The sequence below is a fragment of the Mesoplodon bidens genome, assembly GCF_964165515.1.
Source record: "Mesoplodon bidens genome assembly, chromosome: 6".
Lineage (NCBI taxonomy): Eukaryota > Metazoa > Chordata > Mammalia > Artiodactyla > Ziphiidae > Mesoplodon > Mesoplodon bidens.
This window is the reverse complement of record NC_138162.1, coordinates 24,414,676-24,435,948: the sequence shown is the minus strand read 5'-3', so window position 1 is coordinate 24,435,948 and position 21,273 is coordinate 24,414,676. Positions and strand designations below refer to the sequence as shown.

The window sequence follows — 21,273 nt, the reverse complement described above, 5'->3', positions numbered from 1 at the left end:
AGTCGTGGGCTTCCCTGGTGGCTCAGTGGTTAAGAATCCTCCTGCCAATGCAGAGGACACGGGTTCAAGCCCTGGTCCAGGAAGATCCCACATGCCGCCAAGCAACTAAGCCCATGAACCACAACTACTGAGCCCATGTGCCACAACTACTGAAGCCCGTGTGCCTAAAGCCCGTGCTCCACAACAAGAGAAGCCACTGCAATGAGAAGCCCGCGCACTGCAAGGAAGAGTAGACCCTGCTCACCGCAACTAGAGAAAGCCTGTGCGCAGCAAGGAATACCCAACGTTGCCAAAAATTTAAAAAAACCCCAAAAAACAGTCATTCAAATGCAAAGGTATAAAGTAACTAAAGCACAGTTAAAATGTAAATTTTTATATCAAATGTTAATATCGAAATTATACATTTTCTTAATTGCTAAAGTATAACAGCTATCAACAACCTGACCTCATAATAAAAAATATATATATTTAAGAACTATAAAGTCAGCTTATACTAATCTTTGGGATTTTTAAATTAAAAACACTTTATTGAACACTCATCACGTGTCACATACTGTTCTATGCACTTTATGTGTTAATAATTTAATCCTCATTACAACTTTATGAAATATATACTATTATTATTCCATTAGGAAACTAAGGTAGGGAGGTAAATAACTCACTCAAGATCACACAGCTGGGCTGTGACTAAGCCAGGATTAAAACCCAAACCTACTTGGCCTCTCAAACCTACAACCTTCAATTGTACACCGTGCTGTCAATTTACACTGCCTAAGTATGATTTCTTGAATAATGAGGTGATACCATTCACTGAATTAAACTGTTAACTTCGCTGCCATTGACCCTCTTAGATAATAAACAACTCAAAATTAAAATGTCCCATAGGCATAATTCAAACAAGATTAAACCACAATTACAACACAACACAGGCGCTTTGAAAGGCACTTTTGTTGGTCATGCACGTACCTCAGGATCATCCGTGTAATCAAACATTCTGAAGATGACCCTTGGCATCGGGTACACCGAATCTTCAGTGTGAGGAGGTGGTGTGAAAGGAGGCAGGTTGTGCTGCAGTGCTTCACACAGGATGCTGTCAAAGGCAAGATAAGGTCTTAGGATGTGCCGCTCCTGCCAGCGATCCTTTTTCAATTTCTGAATCTGGGCCCAGAGGCAATCTAAATACTAAAGACAGATTAATTTTGAACAATTAATAGATATTTGGAGGCTAGATGAAATAACATTTTGACTAGACAAAACCAAAAATCTACTGCCTTCTAAAATACAGGATACAAAAGCAAGCTAACTTACAATTAAATACAGTACTAAGGAATACTGCTAAGTTCCTGTTTTTGTTTTAATTATTTTATAAAGTCTGTCTGGGGCTGATACCTCTTATTTTTTCAAATTGGGCACATAAATAAAACATACATCAACTCTATGATATCTGGAATCCCAAAGAATAGGGAATGTTTTGATGACATTCTAACGTTTATTAAAAATCCACTATATGCCTAGGGCTATGAGGAGCTGAACCCCTGATATGAAATGTGAAAACCCAGCTGAGGTATGCAAATGGGGTGATTTGAATATGTCACAGAGGTAAGAATCTACTCTGTGCTTGTATCACAAGAGACTGAAATCAATTTACCTCTTCTTGTGGATGCGGTTTCTCTGCAGTCCATACTTGTAACATGGGCACATGAGTCTTCTGGCGTCTTCTAAAGGTAAGAATGAAAATCTACATTTAGGTTTTTAAAACATGAAAAGATATTCAGTTGCTTTCATAATTAATAAAATGCAAATTAAGGGAGTGAAACATTTTAACCTATCAGATTGGCAGATATTAGAATCTCTGATAATGTATTGCATTGCCAAAATGTAGGCAAATACATGGTTTCAAAAACATCACTGGCAGAGGGCTAATTGATATAATCTCTTTAGATGACATTTGGAAGAGTATCATCTCTTTGGAAGGCAATCTGACTAAATATCAAAATTAAAATTGTTAAAGTAAAGACACTTCAACCCAGCAATGCCATTTCTAAGAATTCACATCACCCCAAAACATATTTGTACATGCACATAAAGACTTATGTACAAGGATATTCACTGAAACACTGTTTAAAATAGCCAAAGACTTGCAATAGCCTCAATGTCTACCAAGAGGAGACTAGTTAAAGGAATTATGGTACATTAAAAGACTGGAATACCATACAGCTGTTAAAAAGAATGAGGTAGAGCTAAATATCTTATGCAACGAATCCAAACTATATTAAGAGGGAAAAAAAAGCAAGTGTGTATAGAAGAACAATGTGTATACTGGACTATCATTTGTATAAAAAGGGGGAATGACATTCAAATGTTAGCATGTTCACACTCTTACTTTCATTCTTTTGTAAACATCTATATATTATTAAAAAAACAGTACAACTTTTGAAAAATATAAAACATTTAAAAAATCATTTAAAGGTACCTTAGGGTAATGAGAAAGCAGATTTTTATCTTTGGCCTTCCTTTAGCTTTATTGTAACTACGTAAATATTAACAATATCCAAAGAATTACCTATTAATAGAAAATGAAACTTATAACAAAATTCTTCTGAAAAAACTTAAGGGGACACAAAATCATTACCAAGCTGCTGTGCCCTTACTTAAGATAGCTTTCAGTGTTGGCAAAGATTCGGTCCATCTCTGCATCTTTCTTTTCGTACAACTCCTTTCCAACCCAGGGCAAAGATGATAGAAATGCATACACGTACCAATCCCGGCGCACCTAAAGAATTTTTTTTAAAAGGTACATTTAAAATAGGTGCTAGTGAATTTTCATTCATATTATATTTATTCCTGAATGAAATCCTATGGACGCAATTCAGTAGGACTTAACAAAGACATCTGGCTCATTTAGAGCATTTTTAGATATATTAGCTTTAATCTTACTAGACAGAATCATTTAACTAATGTACAGATGTCATGAGAACCCACCATTATACCAGCTGACTTAACTTTTAGACATTAAGAATTTATAATGTGATAAATCCACTGTTAATCTTCTGTTTTTATTACTAAAGGGTTACTAGTGAAAAATTCCTGGTACTATATGGACAAGATTCAGCACAAGGGGTTTTCTTACCTGAGGCACATCTTCTTCCTGAATTACACTTACAAAATTTTCAAACATAGCAACCATTGATGGGGCAGCAATGACGTGACAATTCACAAGATCAGATAAAAAACGGACCTGGTGGGGAGAACAATTTCTATGAAATCTAAATGTCCTTTATAATAATTATAAAACAAGCAATTCTGTAATGTTTGAAACCACAGTTCTGAAAAACTACAACCCAAGGACCAAATCTAGCCCACTGCTTTTTTTTTTTTTTTTTGCGGTATGTGGGCCTCTCACTGTTGTGGCCTCTCCTGTTGTGGAGCACAGGCTCTGGATGCGCAGGCTCAGCGGCCATGGCTCACGGGCCCAGCTCCGCGGCATGTGGGATCTATCTGGACCGGAGCACGAACCCGTGTCCCCTGCATTAGCAGGCGGACTCTCAACCACTGCGCCACCAGGGAAGCCCCCACTGCCTGTTTTTTAAGCAGCCTGCAAACTAAGAATGGTTTTAAAATATTTAAATGCTTGAAAAGAATCCAAAAGAATATTTTGATTCATACAAATTATATGAAATTAAATTTCATTGTCCGCAAATCGACTTTTACACAGCCATGTTTATTTGTTTACATGTTGTCTGTGGCTGCTTTTGTGCTATAACAGCAGAGCTGAGTAGTTGTGACAGAGACTGTAGGAAGGACAGGAATCTGAATTTATAGCTTTACATTTATACTAGACTAAGAACCTAAACTGTAATATTCTAGCTATTACAACCAATAATCTTCTTTTCTGTTTGGCTGTGAAAAAATTTTTGCTGGACCACAGAAATGGAAATTTATGAACAGATATTTATTGGGTGCCCTTTGTGTGCCACTGCTGAGCACTATTAAAGTCTCTGTCACATGGGAGCTCATAGACTAGTGGGACAAGCACAATCTCAACCCAGATGGATAAATCCTATACTAAAAGATAAAGTGTTCTAGAAATAGGGACAAAGGGAGTAGGGGGAAACATCATATAGGAGGTAACAATCGGGCTAGATCATAAAGGATGAAAAAAGTAGTCCTCACGTGGAGAGCAAGGAGAGGCTTCTAGGCAGAAAGGTTCAAAAACAAGGTGTGTTCAGGGACCAGCAAATAATTCAGATAGAGCTGGAGGGTATATGGGAGGCAAAGAGAAACAGACTGGGGCAACCATGAAGGATCAGACTTAATGGAATCTGAACTTAATAGCCTGATGAGCGTCCAAACTCTTTTTTGATTATGTACTCAGTAGAAAAGAATTTGATCACATACCTCAACACATAATATTTACTTATATATAAATATAAGTTGGCCCACTGTCAATCTATGTGTTATGTATTAAAAAGGCTTAATTCCATTTCCATTTAAGATAAATAAGAGTTCTGATATTTACTTCCTGCATCATCTTGTGCACCAGGCTTTGAAGACTATCCACTGTAGAAAATGGGAAGGAACTGAGGTTTTTAACCTGTAACCAACATGAACAGAGCCTAGTTACAGAAGACCATTCTGGTGCCACTATAGAAGATAAAGTGAAAGGCAGAGAATCTGGATGTAAAAAGATCTGTTAAGAGCTGTTAAGACATTACGAGGAAGGCATGAACTGCACTAGAGGCCCTGGAGACAAGGAGAAGGAACAGACTGGAGAGAAATTTAAGAGGTAGGACAGACAGGGCTTGGAGACCGCTTGGAGTATGAGAGGGCAAAGGCAAGACAAAAATTAATGCTCAGGTTTCTGGACGGGCTATCCAGTAAATAGCAGCCACTTGTATGGGTTGGGCTGGGGGCACAGGAAAGGAGGTATGAAGAATGCATTAATTCAGGGACTTCCAGGCAAGATACCTTAGGGCTATCCAGGTAGTATTTGGACCAAAGGTCTGGAGCTCAGGAGAATGGCTGAAGCAGGAGATACAGACTAGAGTTGGTGGGGAGAAGGTCATCAAAATAAAGGTAGTTTATGAAGCTATGAGAGAGAATGAGAATGCTTCAGCAGAGAATGTTTGAAAAAAAAAGTGAAGTGAGGACAGAATCCTGGGAAACACAAAAATTTAAGGGGCAAAGGAAGGTTACCCAGTAAAAGGAGACTGAGGAATAGAAGGTAAGTGGCAGCAGGAGGTCCTGAAAAGAGTTGTGCTGTAGAAACCAAGTAGTGTAAAGCATCCCATGTTACAGGGAGGTCAACTAGGATTGAGTTAACAGAAGCCACTGGACTGGGTAATGAGCTCTGCATCTTTAATAAGAATGGTTTCGGGACTTCCCTGGTGGTGTAGTGGTTCAGAATCCACCTGCCAATGCAGGGGACACGGGTTCGATCCCGGGTCCAGGAAGATCCCACATGCCGCGCAGCAACTAAGCCCATGCACTACAACTACTGAGCCTGTTCTCTAGAGCCCGTGAGCCACACTACTGAAGCCTGTGCACCTAGACCCCGTGGTCTGCAACAAGAGAAGCCACCGCAATGAGAAGCCCATGCACTGCAACAAAGAGTAGCCCCTGCTCACTGCAACTAGAGAGAGCCCACATGCAGCAACGAAGACCCAACACGGCCAAAAATAAATAAATAAAATAAATAAATTTATTTAAAAAAAAAGAATGGTTTCAAAAGAGCAGCTGTTGTGGTGAGTGGGGAACTGTATTTCGAGAGAAAACATAGATTATTTGGTTGTAGCTCACCTCTCCCCTTCATCCCAACACTAAGTCATAACATACCAAAAAACAAATACAAAAAATGTTTAACGAATATCTAGAAGAACTAAAGAACAAACAAACAGAGATGAACAATACAATAACTGAAATGAAAAATACACTAGAAGGAATCAATAACAGAATAACAGAGGCAGAAGAATGAGTAAGTGAGCTGGAAGATAAAACAGTGTAAATAACTGCCGAGGAGCAGAATAAAGAAAGAAGAATGAAAAGAATTGAAGACAATCTCAGAGACCTCTGGGACAACACTAAATGCACCAACATTCAAATTATAGGGGTCCCAGAAGAAGAGAAAAAGAAAGGGTCTGAGAAAATATCTGAAGAGATTACAGGGGGAAACTTCCCTAACATGGGAAAGGAAATAGTCACCCAAGTCCAGGAAGCACAGAGAGTCCCATACAGGATAAACCCTAGGAAAAACACACCAAGACACATATTAATCAAACTAACAAAATTTAAATTCAAAAGAAAAAGTATTAAGAGCAGCAAAGGAAAAACAAAAAATAACATACAAAGGAATCCCCATAAGGTTATCAGCTGATTTTTCAGTGGAAACTGCAGGCCAAAAGGGAGTAGCAGGATACACTTAAAGTGATGAAAGAGAAAAACCTACAACCAAGATTACTTTACCCAGCAGGGATCTCATTCAGATTTGATGGAGAAGTCAAAAGCTTTTCAGACAAACAAAAGCTAAGAGAATTCAGCACCACCAAACCAGCTTTACAACAAATGCTAAAGAACTTCTCTAAACGGGAAACACAAGAGAAGAAAAAGACCCACGAAAACAAACCCAAAACCATTAAGAAAATGGTAATAGGAACATACATATCAACAATAAACTTGAATGTAAATGGATTAAACACCCCAACCAAAAGACACAGACTGGCTGAATGGATACAAAAACAAGACCCATATATATGCTGTCTACAAGAGACCTACTTCAGACCTAGGGACATATACAGACCGAAAGTGAAGGGATGGAAAAAGATATTACATGCAAATGGAAATCAAAAGAAAGCTGGAGTAGCAATACTTGTATCAGATAAAATAGACTTTAAAATAAAGATTGCTACAACAGATAAGGAGGGACACTACATAATGATCAAAGAATCAATCCAAGAAGATGATATAACAATTATAAATGTTTATGTACCCAACAGAGGAGCACCTCAATACATAAGGCAAATGCTAACAACCATGAAAGGAGAAATCGACAGTAACACAATAATAGTAGGGGACTTTAACACCCCACTTATACCAATGGACAGATCATCCAAATAGAAAATAAGGAAACACAAGCTTTAAATGACACAATAGACCAGACAGATCTAATTGATATTTATAGAACATTCCACCCAAAAGTGGCAGAATACACTTTCTTCTCAAATGCACATGGAACATTCTCCAGGAAAGATCACATCTTGGGTCACAAATCAAGCCTTGGAAAACTTAAGAAAACTGAAATCCTACCAAGCATCTTTTCTGACCACAGCACTATGAGACTGGAAATCAATTACAGGAAAAAAACTGTAAAAAACACAAATACATGGAGGCTAAACAGTGGGCTACTAAATAACCAAGAGATCACTGAAGAAATCAAAGAAGAAAGAAAAAAATACATAGAAACAAATGACAATGAAAACATGATGACCCAAAACCTATGGGATGCAGCAAAAGCAGTTCTAAGAGGGAAGTTTACAGCAATTCAATCTCACCTCAAGAAACAAGAAAAATCTCAAATAAACATCTAACTCTACACTTAAAACAACTAGAGAAAGAAGAACAAAGAAAACCCAAAGTCAGTAGAAGGAAAGGAGTCATAAAGATCAGAGCAGAAATAAATGAAATAGAAATGCAGAAAACAATAGCAAAGATCAATGTAACTAAAGCTGGTTCTTTGAGAAGATAAACAAAACTGATAAACCCTTAGCCAGACTAATCAAGAAAAAAAGGGAGAGGATGCAAATCAATAAAATTAGAAATGAAAAAGGAGAAATCACAACTGACACTGCAGAAATACAAAGGATTATATATAAGAGGCTACTACAAACAACTATATGCCAATAAAATGGACAACCACGAAGAAATGGACAAACTCTTGGAAAGGTACAATTTTCCAAGGCTGAACCAGGAAGAATTAGAAAATATAAATAGATCTATCACAAGTAATGAAATTGAAATCGTAATTAAAAATCTTCCAACAAACAAAAATCTAGAACCAGATGGCTTCACAGGTGAATTCTATCAAACATTTAGAGAAGAGCTAACACCAATCCTTCTCAAACTCTTCCAAAAAATTGCAGAGGAAGAAACACTCCCAAATTCATTCTACGAAGAAACCATCACCCCGATACCAAAACCAGAAAAAGAGATCACAAAAAAAGAAAATTATAGACCAATTATCAGTGATGAACATAGATAGAAAAATCCTGAACAAAATACTAGCAAACAGAATCCAACAGCACATTAAAAGGATCACCATGATCAAGTGAGATTTATCCCAGGGATGCAAGGATTCTTCAATATATGCAAATCAATCAATGTGATACACCACATTAACAAATTAAGGAATAAAAACCATATGATCATCTCAATAGATGCAGAAAAAGCTTTTGACAAAATTCTACACCCATTTATGATAAAAACTCTCCAGAAAGTGGGCATAGAGGGAAACTAACTCAACATAAAAAAGGCCATATATGACAAACCCACAGCAAGCATCATACTCAATTGTGAAAAACTGAAAGCATTTTCACTAGGATCAGGAACAAGACAAGGATGCCCACTCTTGCCACTCTTATTCAACATAGTTTTGGAAGTCCTAGCCACAACAATCAGAGAAGAAAAAGAAATAAAAGGAATACAAATTGGAAAAGAAGAAGTAAAACTGTCACTGTTTGCCGATGACATGATACTATACATAGAAAATCCTAAAGATGCCACCAGAAAACTAGTAGAACTAATCAATGAATTTGGTAAGGTTGCAGGATACAAAATCAATGCACAGACACCAACAATGAAAAATCAGAAAGAGAAATTAGGGAAACACTCCCATTTACCATTGCAACAAAAAGAATAAAATACCTAGGAATAAACCTGCCTAAGGAGGCAAAAGACTTGTACTCACAAAACTATAAAACACTGATGAAAGAAATCAAAGATGACATAAACAGATGGAGAAATATACCATGTTCTTGGTTTGGAAGAATCAATATTGTGAAAATGACTATACCACCCAAAGCAATCTACAGATTCAATGCAATCCCTATCAAACTACCAACGGCATTCTTCACAGAATTAGAACAAAAAAATCTTACAATTCGTATGGAAACACAAAAGACCCAAATAGCCAAAGCAATCTTGAGAAAGAAAAATGGAGTTGGAGGAATCAGGCTCCCCGACTTGAAACCATACCACAAAGGTACAGTAATCAAGACAGTATGGTACTGGCTCAGAAACATAAATATAGATCAATGGTACAGGACAGAATGCTCAGAGATAAACCCAAGCACATATGGGCACCTAATTTATGACAAAGGAGGCAAGAACATACAATGGAGAAAAGACAGCCTTTTCAATAAGTGGTGCTGGGAAAACTGGACAGCTACATGTAAAAGAATGAAATTAGACCACTACCTAACACCATACACAAAAATAAACTCCAAATGGATTAAAGAGTTAAATGTTAAGACCAGACACTATAAAACTTTTAGAGGAAAACATAGGAAAAACACTCTGACATAAACCACAGCAAGATCTTTTTTGACCTACCTCCTAGAGTAACAGAAATAAAAACAAAAATAAACAAATGGGATTTAATTAAACTTAAAAGCTTTTGCACAGCAAAGGAAACCATAAACAAGACAAAAAGACAACCCTCAGAATGGGAGAAAATATTTGCAAATGAAACAACAAAGGATTAATCCCCAAAATATACAAACAGCTCATGGAGCTCAATATCAAAAAAATAAACAATCCAGTTAAAAAATGGGCAGAAGACCTAAACAGACATTTCACCAAGGAAGACATACAGATAGCCAAGAGGCAAATGAAAAGATGCTCAACATCACTAATTATTAGAGAAATGCAAATCAAAACTACAATGAGGTATCACCTCACACCAGTCAGAATGGCCATTATCAAAAAAGCTAGAAACAATAAATGCTGGAAAGGGTGTGGTGAAAAGGGAACCCTTCTACACTGTTGGTGGGAATGTAAATTGATGTAACCACTATGGAAAACAGTATGGAGGTTCCTTAAAAAACTACAAATAGAACTACCATATGACCCAGCAATCCCATTACTCGGCATATACCCTGAGAAAACCGTAATTAAAAAAGATACGCGTACCACAATATTCATTGCAGCACTATTTACGATAGCCAGGACATGGAAGCAACCTAAATGTCAATTGACAGATGAATGGATAGAGAAGATGTAGCACACATATACAATGGAATATCACTCAGCCATAAAAAGAAATGAAATTGAGTTATTTGCAGTGAGGTGGATGGATCTAGAGTCTGTCATACAGAGTGAAGTAAGAAAGAGAAAAACAAATACCGTATGCTAACGCATATATATGCAACCTAAAAAAAAAAAAAAAGGTAGTGATGAACCTAATTGCAGGGCAGGAATAAAGAGCTAGACATAGAGAATGGACTAGGTGACATGGGGTCGGTGGGCGAAGGTGGGGCGAAGTGAGAGTGGCATGGACATACATACACGACCGAATGTAAAACAGTTGGCTGGTGGGAAGCAGCAGCATAGCACAGGGAGATGGGTTCCGTGCTTTGCAATGACCTAGAAGGGTGGGATAGGGAGGATGGGAGGGAGGCTCAAGAGGGAGGGAATATGGGGACATGTGTATGCATATGGCTGATTCGCTTTGTTGTGCAACAGAAACTCACACAGTATTGTCAAGCAATTATACTCCAATAAAGATTAAAAAAAAAAAAAGAATGGTTTCAAAAGAGCAGCTGTTGTGGTGAGTGGGGAACTGTATTTCAAGAGAAAAGAAATTATTTGGTTGTAGCTCACCTCTCCCCTTCATCCCAACACTAAGTCATAACATACCAAAAAGCTCCCCAAAAGCCAAAAGCACAAAAAACTTACCAAATATACAGCTTCATTATAATTGTTTGCTTTCAACGATTCTTTAAGTTGACGAATCATGGCTTCTACAAATTCTCCACCAAAGTTGTAATTCCTGGCATTTAGTAGTCCAACTAATGTTGTATAAATTGTCAACTTCTCAGGTAACAGACGTGCACTGATTTGAGAACCCAGCACAATAAGAAGATCCCAAAACAACAGCATTAAGTTGCTGAATTTTATACTATATAAAATTTTAAATTGTTTTACTAACTTTAGAAAAGCATCACATTTAGCTATGTTTTTAAAACTATGTCAGAAAAGGCATAAATATTGAGAAGAGTTGCAGACATGGCTCTCTCAATTTTTTCATTTTAATTCTAATTAGTTAATCCAAGAGTTAAGAAAGTAAAACACTCTAATTGTGAAGTCATCAAACTAAAATAGATATAACTGACGCTAGACCAGTTTTTCTTCCAATGTGCTTAGTGGAACTGAATAGCAGGTCTACAGAAAATGGTTTCCATGGTAAAATATCTGGCAATTGCTGAGTGAAAATATAAAAAGTTTCTTTAATGCAGAATCATTAAGGGAGAGATGGAGCAATCAACATTTCTAAACTTAGCCGACCAAATGTCACGGGATCAGAATTTCACTTTGAGAAACACTATTCTAGTTGCTTAGAAAAAATTCAGAACGAAAACCAGTTCCTATCAGTTAAATTGTTGAATTTTTAACATGGTACTCTGATATGGTAAGATTTCTTTACATCCAGTTTGCTTACTCAAGTGTGTTAACTTTCATTAAAGTTATTTGAAAAGTAGAGAAGAGGATTACAGTAATAAATCTTTGAAAAAAGCAAATGTTGATCCCTAATTTAGGCAGCCTTTAGAAATCAGCTCAAAAAAGAAAAGCAAATGGGAACTCCTGATTGTTCAGATTCTCTTATACTTTTTGCATTTTCCCAAGGTTCCTAGCAAAGAGTGTTAGGGACAATTTAGGTTTTAAAAAAATAACTGCATTGATAGTAACCATTCCTCCTCAACCCTCCCCTGCTTCAAAGTCATGGCTTCCATCAGAATTTAAGCATAAATCTACTCTATTCTAATAAATGCTTTCAGAACAGAAGGAATCTATGGATAACTATAGCCAAATAACTTTTCTTAGTATTAGTTTCTTAGTCTAAGGACATGTCTTCCTGAATATTAACTAGATTCCTTAAAAAAATTGCATCTGAAATTATTTGTACTTTATGAGATGCTAAAGTAAAATCCACTGATAGTTTCAATTTGTGTGTACATTTTTAAATTTCAAAACTGAGCTGTAAGCAGTTAAAAAACCCCATTATTTTAAAATAACTGAAATAACATTTTAAGGCACCTTCATAATGAAGACTTCTTTATCCAGAAGTCATAGATACTCCTTTGCAAAGCATACAGTTTAGAGTGACCAATGTCCACCTGAGTGATGAGGAAGTCTGGATTGCTAATTCCACTGTTGGGAGAGACTGTTTCATGATTTCATGTGAGACTTTTCCCTTTCTAATGTCTTTACAAATTAAATGCTGATACTCGTTCTAGCTAACCTAATTCAGAGAAAGATTATGCCTATTATGTCATAGCTTCAAAAGTATCTTCAGCCTTCTAAGAAGGGCTATTGTTAATTGAGTGACTGGTTCTCAAATATGTTTGATACTACTGATTAAAAGTATAAATTAAACTCTATTATATACATTTAATTGTACGTGCTTAAAAGAAAATCGCTGAATGTGAAGTTGTCTACTTTCTCACTTAAAAGTAGTCAGCTCAAATGATTCTAAGGATCCAAGAAACAAAACAAAGAAAATGCTCAATTTTCATCCTATTTATCGCTAAGAGTTCGCCAAAGGGCAAAAGGTCATTTCATTTGACAAATTCCCCACAGAATGAAAGCAGATGACATATGGAACATAAACACATCTTCTGAACATTCACAAGCATTTAAGAGTAGATAATACATTATCACCTGGATTCATAAATCTTTTGTATACATACACTGTACAAAGAAGCCTTAAGATCTTGCTCTTATAGTTAGGAAGATCAGCTTCCAAAACGCCAGCCAAGCCTTCTAGGTTGCTCTCCAAAGAGCAGGCACTCTGTAGAGGACAGCATATTAAATATCTGTCAAGTACTCAGCAATTAGTGCATTAAAATTTTCTAGGTGATGATAAAAAAGTTACACATAAGGCACTGACAGTTTAGTATAAATAAGTTCAGGTTGTTATTACTCTTTAGAAAACCATGAAAAGAGAACGAATAAAATTTAAAAAGCAATCTAAGACAGCAGAACAAGTATTAGAAATGGGAGGACATTCTGGGCTCTATTCTACTTCTCTAACTAATTCACTTAACTGTATGACTGGGCAAATTACCTCACCTATCCAGAACTTCCTCGGTCTCCAGGTTTTTTTTTAATACATTAAAAAAAAATTTTTTTTAATTTATTTATTTAATTTATTTATTTTTGGCTGCACTGGGTCTTCATTGCTGCGCACAGGCTTCCTCTAGTTGTGGCCAGCGGGGACTACTCCTCGCCATGGTGCGCGGGCTTCTCATTATGGTGGCCTCTCCTGTTGCGGAGCATGGGCTCTAGGCGCGCGGGCTTCAGTAGTTGTGGCTCACGGGCTCCAGATGGCAGGCTCAACAGCTGTGGCACACGGGCCCAGCTGCTCCGCAGCATGTGGGATCTTCCCAGACCAGGGCTTGAACCCGTGTCCCCTGCATTGGCAGGCAGATTCCCAACCACTGCGCCACCAGGGAAGCCCGTGGTCTTCATTTTTAAATTGAGTGGACTATTCCCTAAGGTCCCTTCTAAGACTCATATTCTATGAAAATTACTAATAACATTTAACTCTCTGCATTCCAAGGCTTTTAATATGCATTTACTTTGGGATATAGATATATGACAATACAAACTTTGCCCACAACTTAGATCATCGAGTTTGCAGATGCAGAAACTAATCAAGCACAGTTAACTACAACCCTAAGCCCATCACAGTCTGTGCCTATTTTGATCATACCTTTTCTCCTACTTTGCATATTAAAGATTCCAAATGATCTTCAGTTTCATTCGCATCAGAGGTCTTTCTCCTTTTGTGAGGCTGTCCCCCTGTTTCAACAATGTAAAAAAGTGAACATTACATGATGAATCTGTTATCAAAAACGTTAATTTTTTTAATGCTATAATCACTTTTGTACCAGAAGCCCTACTATTTACACACAGAAGTGCTTAACTGACCCTCCACTTCTCAGACAAGGCTAGATCAACCAACAGTCTCCATACCCAGTGGCACCATAATAACTCCAGGAAGCATTATTTATGTTAAATTTTGTGATTATAGTGCCCCCATGGAGCAACGCAATGCAGCAGTCCTGTCCATTTCTATGGATAGGCAGCAAAGGTGCCCATAACATGCTAACCACTAGCAGTTAGAAGACTCCCTGTAATACTCATGTATGGTTATTCCCATTCTTTGAACTTGAGCTGTTTATTCATCCTTAGTCGCTTGTTCCTAAAACCTGTCGGTGCCAGTAGTACTCATTATTTTAATAATGAAAATTATGTAAACTGATGAAATATGGGTGTAAAAACCAAGTTGAATGCTGTGGAAAGACTTGATTAGGGGGAAAAAAAGCTTTTAAAAAAGAAAGGTATGAAGAGGAAAACTTCAAAAGATGGGAAAGGGAGCATAAAACATTAGGATTCCTCACTAGTTTTTACAAATGTCTGAGCTCTTAACTCTTCAATTAACAGTTTTGGTTCTACAGACCTTGCAGCACTAGGGTCTAGTTCATCCCAAACAATGAGAATTACAATCAGCAGACATACTCAAAGAAAAGTCCTGAGTACTATATCAAACAATCGGTGGGGAAAAGGTATATGTTTTATGGTTTCCTGCTTTAACCAGCTCTTGGTTCCATACTTTACTGATCCTATTATGTTCAAAAACGGTGTCGTTCAGAGTTGTGCAAACAAACAAAAACTACCATTCTGAAATCATTACCAGTCATCTATCTGTCCTTTTGGTCGCTAAAGAATTCAATTTGAATGAAGCTGTGCTACAAAATCCTTAAGCACTGGACTGTCTTGTTGTTAGTGATCTCTTACTACCAATATTTTGTTTAAAACCTCAACATACCCACCTTATATCCTTTTGTGGACTAACATAAGGCTGAAAAATTTTCAAATAAGGTGTTAAATATGGAACATGATGCTGTTGCTACACACAATGTTGGCTAGTCTCCCAGTGTAATTCAATTTTTAACTTCCACCAATTAGATTATTAGGATGGCATGTGAACAAGGAAGCAATAATCTGTAACTGTGTTGGAGATCTGTATTAATAATGAAAATCTGCAGATATAGGGTTACCCAGTAGCAAGTTATATTTTTAATCTTTTCCAGACTTGTACAGCCAAAGGAACTGAACCATTTTTACAGAGTTCATAATTACTTACTTGCCACTGGGACATTTGGCTTGAAAAATACAATGATTTTCATAAAACACAGCACTTGGCTATTCTAAGCTTGGGGTGTTAAAATTTTTTCCAATGTCTGAAATGATCTTCAGGTACCTACCACCTGAACTCAAGCTGAATAAAACCAATCTATTACTATCTAGATAGGACCAAACCAAGTATTATAAAAGGCCATAGGGCAAAGCATTGTGTGCTTTGACCCCCCACCCAGCCCCTTAGTTATCATTAGGATCTGGTTTAAATAACCACTGAATTTTGAAGGGATAGTTTTGAAGGGATAATGCCATAAAAAATGTAATACACATGCAGCATGACAGCTGTGATGTATTCCTGGAGATATGTGTCCGTGTAAAGTTGTGGACATGTGTGGTATTGTGGGATCAGTGACCTTGATTCTCAAATATACATTAAACTGAAGTCACAGGACCTCTATAAAGGTTCCACCACTCCAAGAGCCAAATTCGACACAAAGGACTTCTATTTCCAGGATTCATTCATTGAAAAAAATGACATATTTGATGCAATGTTTATATAAGCTATCAGCCAGGACATTAAAATAGCCTTCTCCAAGAGCAGTGGTTCTCAACTGGGTTGGCTTTTTGTCCCCCAGGAGCCACTTGGCAATCTCTGGAGACATTTTTAGTTGTCACAACTCTGGCATCCAGTGGGCAGGGGCCAGAAATTCTACTAAACGTACCACATTGCACAGGCCAACGCCCAACAATAAAGAATAATCCAGCCCAAAATGGCAGTAGTGCTGATGTCGAGAAACTGTTCTGAAACTCTGAAAGCAGAATATACTAAATGTTCTTCAGAACCAGATTCTGGTAAGGGTGGGAGAATGAAGGTGCTAAAAAACTAGCTGAATGAGAGCAGTTTTTTTTTTTTAAACTTTAACCATTGTTCCTTTCTTTCTGGCCCATCTACTTTGCCAAAACCCTTTATCCCACATCCCACCTCCACACCCTCTCTAAATTAACCATCCAGCTGGCTTGTTCTCAAATCAGTTTAGAATCATATCCCAGTCTTTAAAGCAACCCTCCTAGGCCCTCTTGTAAGACTGAAAAGAAGAAAATACTGCTGTGGGGAGAGAAGGTAGGATTTCTGAAGAAAAACTAGAAAATACAGTATACAGTCCTATCTCTGAAGTGCAACTCTTCTTTTCTCTTCTTCTTCTCATTTTTACTATGCTTGGAGAATGAGAAGAGGCAGAATGTGTTAAGAAGTAAGAGATGCCCCACACTCACCTGATATTGGAGAGAATATAAAGAGGGGTGGGAGGGGGACATACAGACACAATGTGAATTCATACACAGTAACAGGATACTGAACTCAAGAGAATGTGGGCAAGAGCATGGGGAAGTAGAATAAAGCTCTTTAATGAAGAATAAAATTTTGGGAATGAGCTGAATGTTTTCATCTACCCTCAAGAAAGCATATCTAAGGTAGCTCCCAAAACAACAACAGATTTTATATTAACATGTTAACTAAGTATAAGTTTTACAATGTAAATTAAAGCTACACATTAGCACTTCGTTCTGACACCCTTGGCTAGAAGAGAGAAGCAAGTCTCTATTAAAACCCATCAGAGGGCCTCCCTGGTGGCGCAGTGGTTGAGAGTCCGCCTGCCGATGCAGGGGATACGGGTTCGTGCCCCGGTCTGGGAGGATCCCATATGCCGCGGAGCGGCTGGGCCCGTGAGCCATGGCCGCTGGGCCTGCGCATCCGGAGCCTGTGCTCTGCAACGGGAGAGGCCACAAGAGTGAGAGGCCCGCATACCGCAAAAAGAAAAAAAAAAAAAAAAAAAAACCCATCAGAAAGGGACTTCCCTGGTGGCACAGTGGTTAAGAATCCGCCTGCCAATGCAGGGGACACGGGTTCAATCCCTGGTCTGGGAAGACTGCAACTAAGCCCGTGTGCCACAATTACTGAGCCTGCACTCTAGACCCCGTGAGCCACAACTACTGAGGCCTCGTGCCACAACTGGCCTGTGTGCCCAGAGCCTGTGCTCTGCAACGAGAGAAGCCCGCGCACCGCAGCTAGAGAAAGCCCATGCTCAGCAACGAAGATCCAATGCAGCCAAATAAAAAAACCAACAAAAAACCCATCAAAAAGAATCTTAATACACCAAATAATTTTTCACCTGTAAGGTGATACTTATTCTATATGGATACACTATACTACACATCTTATATCCTTATTTAGAATTAGGTACTATAAAAAATTTTAGACCCACAAAGTGGAAACAAAAACCAACTCTGTAAAAGAGAAAGTAGCAAAAACAACAAGGGAAAGGGGAAAAGTAAAGCACCTTGATCCTGCAGATTTAAAGAAGTAACCATCACTTCTGAAACAAACTATACTTTTCATCAGAATAACAGATCCCTTCACTTCTATTCGTTTTATTTTCTATAGTTAGGTAAAAGAACAGTCACCGTCTAAAAGGTAAGGACCTAATTCTAAGTAGCTTAAAAGGGACTAATATGGGGTTTTGGCCAAGATCATGGACAATCTAAAAACTTTCTTAAAAGAACAAAGCAATATATTGAACAGATATTGTATGCATATCCAAAATAACTGAAAAGCTTCAGAGACAGTCTTAAAAAGAGTCTAAGAAATGAGTTAGATTTAGCACTGGACCAGTATCCATACACATTAATTTCCATTTAGGATTTTCCTTTCCTTGTCTATAAATCCATCTCTAGGTGAACTTCATTGGTATAGCTTCCGGAACTTATCTCCTTGGATCAAGGACACTCTAGTCTCAGCACAGAGATGCAATTTTAAAATTGCCCTCTGTGAGCTGATTCTCTGCGACCCTTCCAATCTTATCTCCTACAACTCTCCCCCTCACTCACTCTGCTACAGCAACACTGGCCTCCTTGCTGTTTCAGGATGATAGGAACACTCTAGCCTTAAAGCCTTTGCACTTGAGGCTCCCTGTGCTTAGACTACTGCGTTTCCCCCACACTGCCATCTGGTTTGCCCCCTCACCTCCTGCAGGTCTTTGATCAGATGCGATTCTCAGTGAGGCCTTCCCTGACCAACCAATACAAAATGGCAACTCCTCCCCGACAGCAGCCTCTACTCTCTTTACCCAGTTTTCTTTTTCTCCATAGCACTTAACACCGTATTATACACTATATTTACTTGATTGTATTCTGCCTGTAAAAGGGGATCTTTATGTTGTCCACTGCTGTACTGTCAGTAGTTAGAACGGTGCCTAGCACTGGTAAATATTTGTTGAATAAATTATTATATCTAGTCAAGCATATGGAAAGCCATGGCAGTCAGTGACTGATAAGAGCTGACAATAATCCAGAAATGCTCAGATGCATCTATTTAATACAACAATAATAATTCAGCCTATTTTAAAATAGCTTTCTGCAGTATTTAAGCTTCCAATATTTCTGATTTAAAAAAAATTAGTAGATGCTTAACCAAAAGAAAAGTATCTAAAATATTTGATTCAGATCACCGTTTAGGATAAACCCCAGCTGTTCATTACCCAAACTTTTGCAATTTACAAAAGTTCCAGACTTGGTGTAGTATCTAAGAGGGACTATAAACTGCCCCTCGACTACTATATTATTCATAGTAAACTCTGGTTAATTAACTCCTTATTTTGTTTTGTCTTTACGTATTTATTCTGAAGTTCCTGCAGCAAGACCCGAATGGACAGTGATTTAGCTGCCAGAAGCTAACTCCTAAGAAAGTTATGCCAGCATCCCAATAACCAAAGCCAAAGTTGTTTTCCTACATATTCACATCCAATTCTCCAGGCTGCCCCTTGGAAACATTTTCTCTCCCTTTAGGGATGCCCTAGAAGAGAGAAGAAGAAGAGTAGAGAAAGCATGAGAAGAGCAAAGAAAATGGGAAGAACTTTAAAAGCCTCAACTTCTCCAAACCCCAAGTGATGACTTCTAGGAGATTAAGTCTTTAATTAATCAAAGGCAAAGCACCTGAAAACTATTTTCTGTGCCCTGTATGTACATTATACAAGAAGCCTCCTGTGTTTAAAAAAAAAAAAAAATCAAAGCATGCAGCGTAGTAATACCTGTGTAGTGACAAGAACCTTGGACTTGCTTTCACTGGTGTCTGGGCACTACTAATCGTGTCTCCGCGTTAATTACACTAAAATTTTAGACCCTTAAGTGTCAGATGAGGAGGCTGAACCAGAATATCCTCTCAAGCCATGCCCCAGCAGAAATCTGATATTTCACTGTTAAAACTAAATTAGTGGGATTCTGCTCCTGGCCCAAAGTGCCCCAACATTCAAGGAGAGAAAAATGTTAGTGGAGAAAATTAATTCAAATGTTTTGTTCTGTACTTTTTCTTACATTGTCGACATCTGCCAATGTTTGTCACCTCTTAAGCATTAACAGGTGATAAAAAACACACCATCATGAGCAATTAGTCACATGTGTTACCTCATTTAATCCTCACAAAACCAAGAGGTATGTATCATTACTTCTATATTACAGACTAAGGTTTAAAGAGGTGATAAAACCTGGGCAAGATCACAAAGTAAATGGCAGGGTCCAGCTTTGAACTTAAGCCCTCTGATTCCAAAGTCTGGCCTCTTAACCACTACACTACACTCTTTTCAAAGAACAATACCCTAAAGTATTAATAACAGAATTACTGTTAGTTTTTCTTTTTTTGGGATGTGTTCTTGACTGATTTTCGTAATGTAAGCACCTTTTCTATTTTTAACTAGTAAAATTATTCTTGGTTTTTATGATGGCAACTCCATGATCCCCATGAGTGCAACCATGCAAATGGAGATGGGAATTTAGATCTAAATCTCTACGAGCTCTCCAGTTAGTCTTCCGGCACTTTTTCTTACACGAGGGAAATACGCTTACGGCCAGTTCAAAATCTAACACAACAACCTACGTACATCTTTTTTTTTTAGAGACCTCTTGGGTGTGGATAAGAAACCGATTTCTTTCCTTGCCGCTTGAAAAAAGGCAAAACGACGGATGACCGGTACAGGAGAGAGCTCAGATTGCGATTCATCAGGTCTCTCGTCTTCTGAGAGCCCTTTTTTAGGTGCAGTTTGAGGGTCAAAACGAGACACGGGGTTGAGTGGGTCCCTGTCACTATCCCTAAGAGGCGGCGGCACAGACACAGGTGTATTTCCCTGCTCGGCGGTGCTAAGGGCCAAATCTTGAAGAGTCCTTAGAGACCAGGGGTCCACCAGGCCGCTCCTCGGCCGACGACTTAAGGAGGTGGGGCGGGGAGAAGCAGGGGCTTTTCAGAAGTCGCCCGGCCACACTCTCGCTGAACCACCCGCTTCTCTCCGCGGCTCCCCGAACGCTCCCGGAGGGAAGGCCTTCCCGTCCCTTCGCTCGAGACCCGAAGACCACAGAAGCCAAAGCTCGACCCCTCCTGGGCGCGGCCTCGGCGGCCGGGCCCAGGGCACTCACCATCGTTCTCGTCGCTGTGCCGTCGCCGTGACATGCCGCACGCCGGTGCGCCGCCGAGCCGAGACGCCGGGCGGGAAGCGCGGCAGGAACCTTCGGGCAGCCGGCCGGCGCGAGGACAGCGGTGAGGCGCGCGGAGCGGCTGTTGCGCAGGCGCACTCACTCGCGACGGCTCCCGGAAGCACAAGGGGTAGAGGTGGCCTGGTGGCTCGGCGGGCTTGGATCCGGGAGGGCCGGCGTCTGGAAGCTCACCAGGCCGCGGGCGTCTGGTCCGCACGCAACCGCCCTCTCGGGCTACCTCCGCCTCTCTGCTGCTTCCTTCGCCCGCCTTCCCTCGAAGTCCTTCCGGGGCCACGCGGAGAGCACCGCCTTTTCAGCCAGTCCGAGCCCGTCAGCCGCGAG

General features: G+C 39.0%; 1 protein-coding gene across 2 annotated transcripts in view; it reads right to left on the bottom strand.

Moving 5' to 3' along the window:
• Positions 1–21,157, bottom strand: part of NCBP1 (nuclear cap binding protein subunit 1) — a 41,342-nt gene extending 20,185 nt beyond the window's left edge. Inside the window, exons 1-8 of one of the 2 annotated variants that reach the window (XM_081236592.1) lie at positions 20,875–21,157; positions 13,985–14,073; positions 12,960–13,060; positions 10,948–11,104; positions 3,131–3,238; positions 2,652–2,773; positions 1,649–1,718; positions 967–1,182 (exon numbers count right to left, since the gene is read on the bottom strand). In XM_081236592.1, coding sequence (XP_081092718.1) covers positions 967–1,182; positions 1,649–1,718; positions 2,652–2,773; positions 3,131–3,238; positions 10,948–11,104; positions 12,960–13,060; positions 13,985–14,073; positions 20,875–20,908 — 897 coding nt within the window. In that variant the 5' untranslated portion in view covers positions 20,909–21,157. Of the gene's footprint in view, positions 1–966; positions 1,183–1,648; positions 1,719–2,651; positions 2,774–3,130; positions 3,239–10,947; positions 11,105–12,959; positions 13,061–13,984; positions 14,074–20,874 lie in introns of those variants that run through there. The other variant, XM_081236593.1, reaches the window with a different exon arrangement.
• Positions 21,158–21,273: the final 116 nt, after the last annotated feature.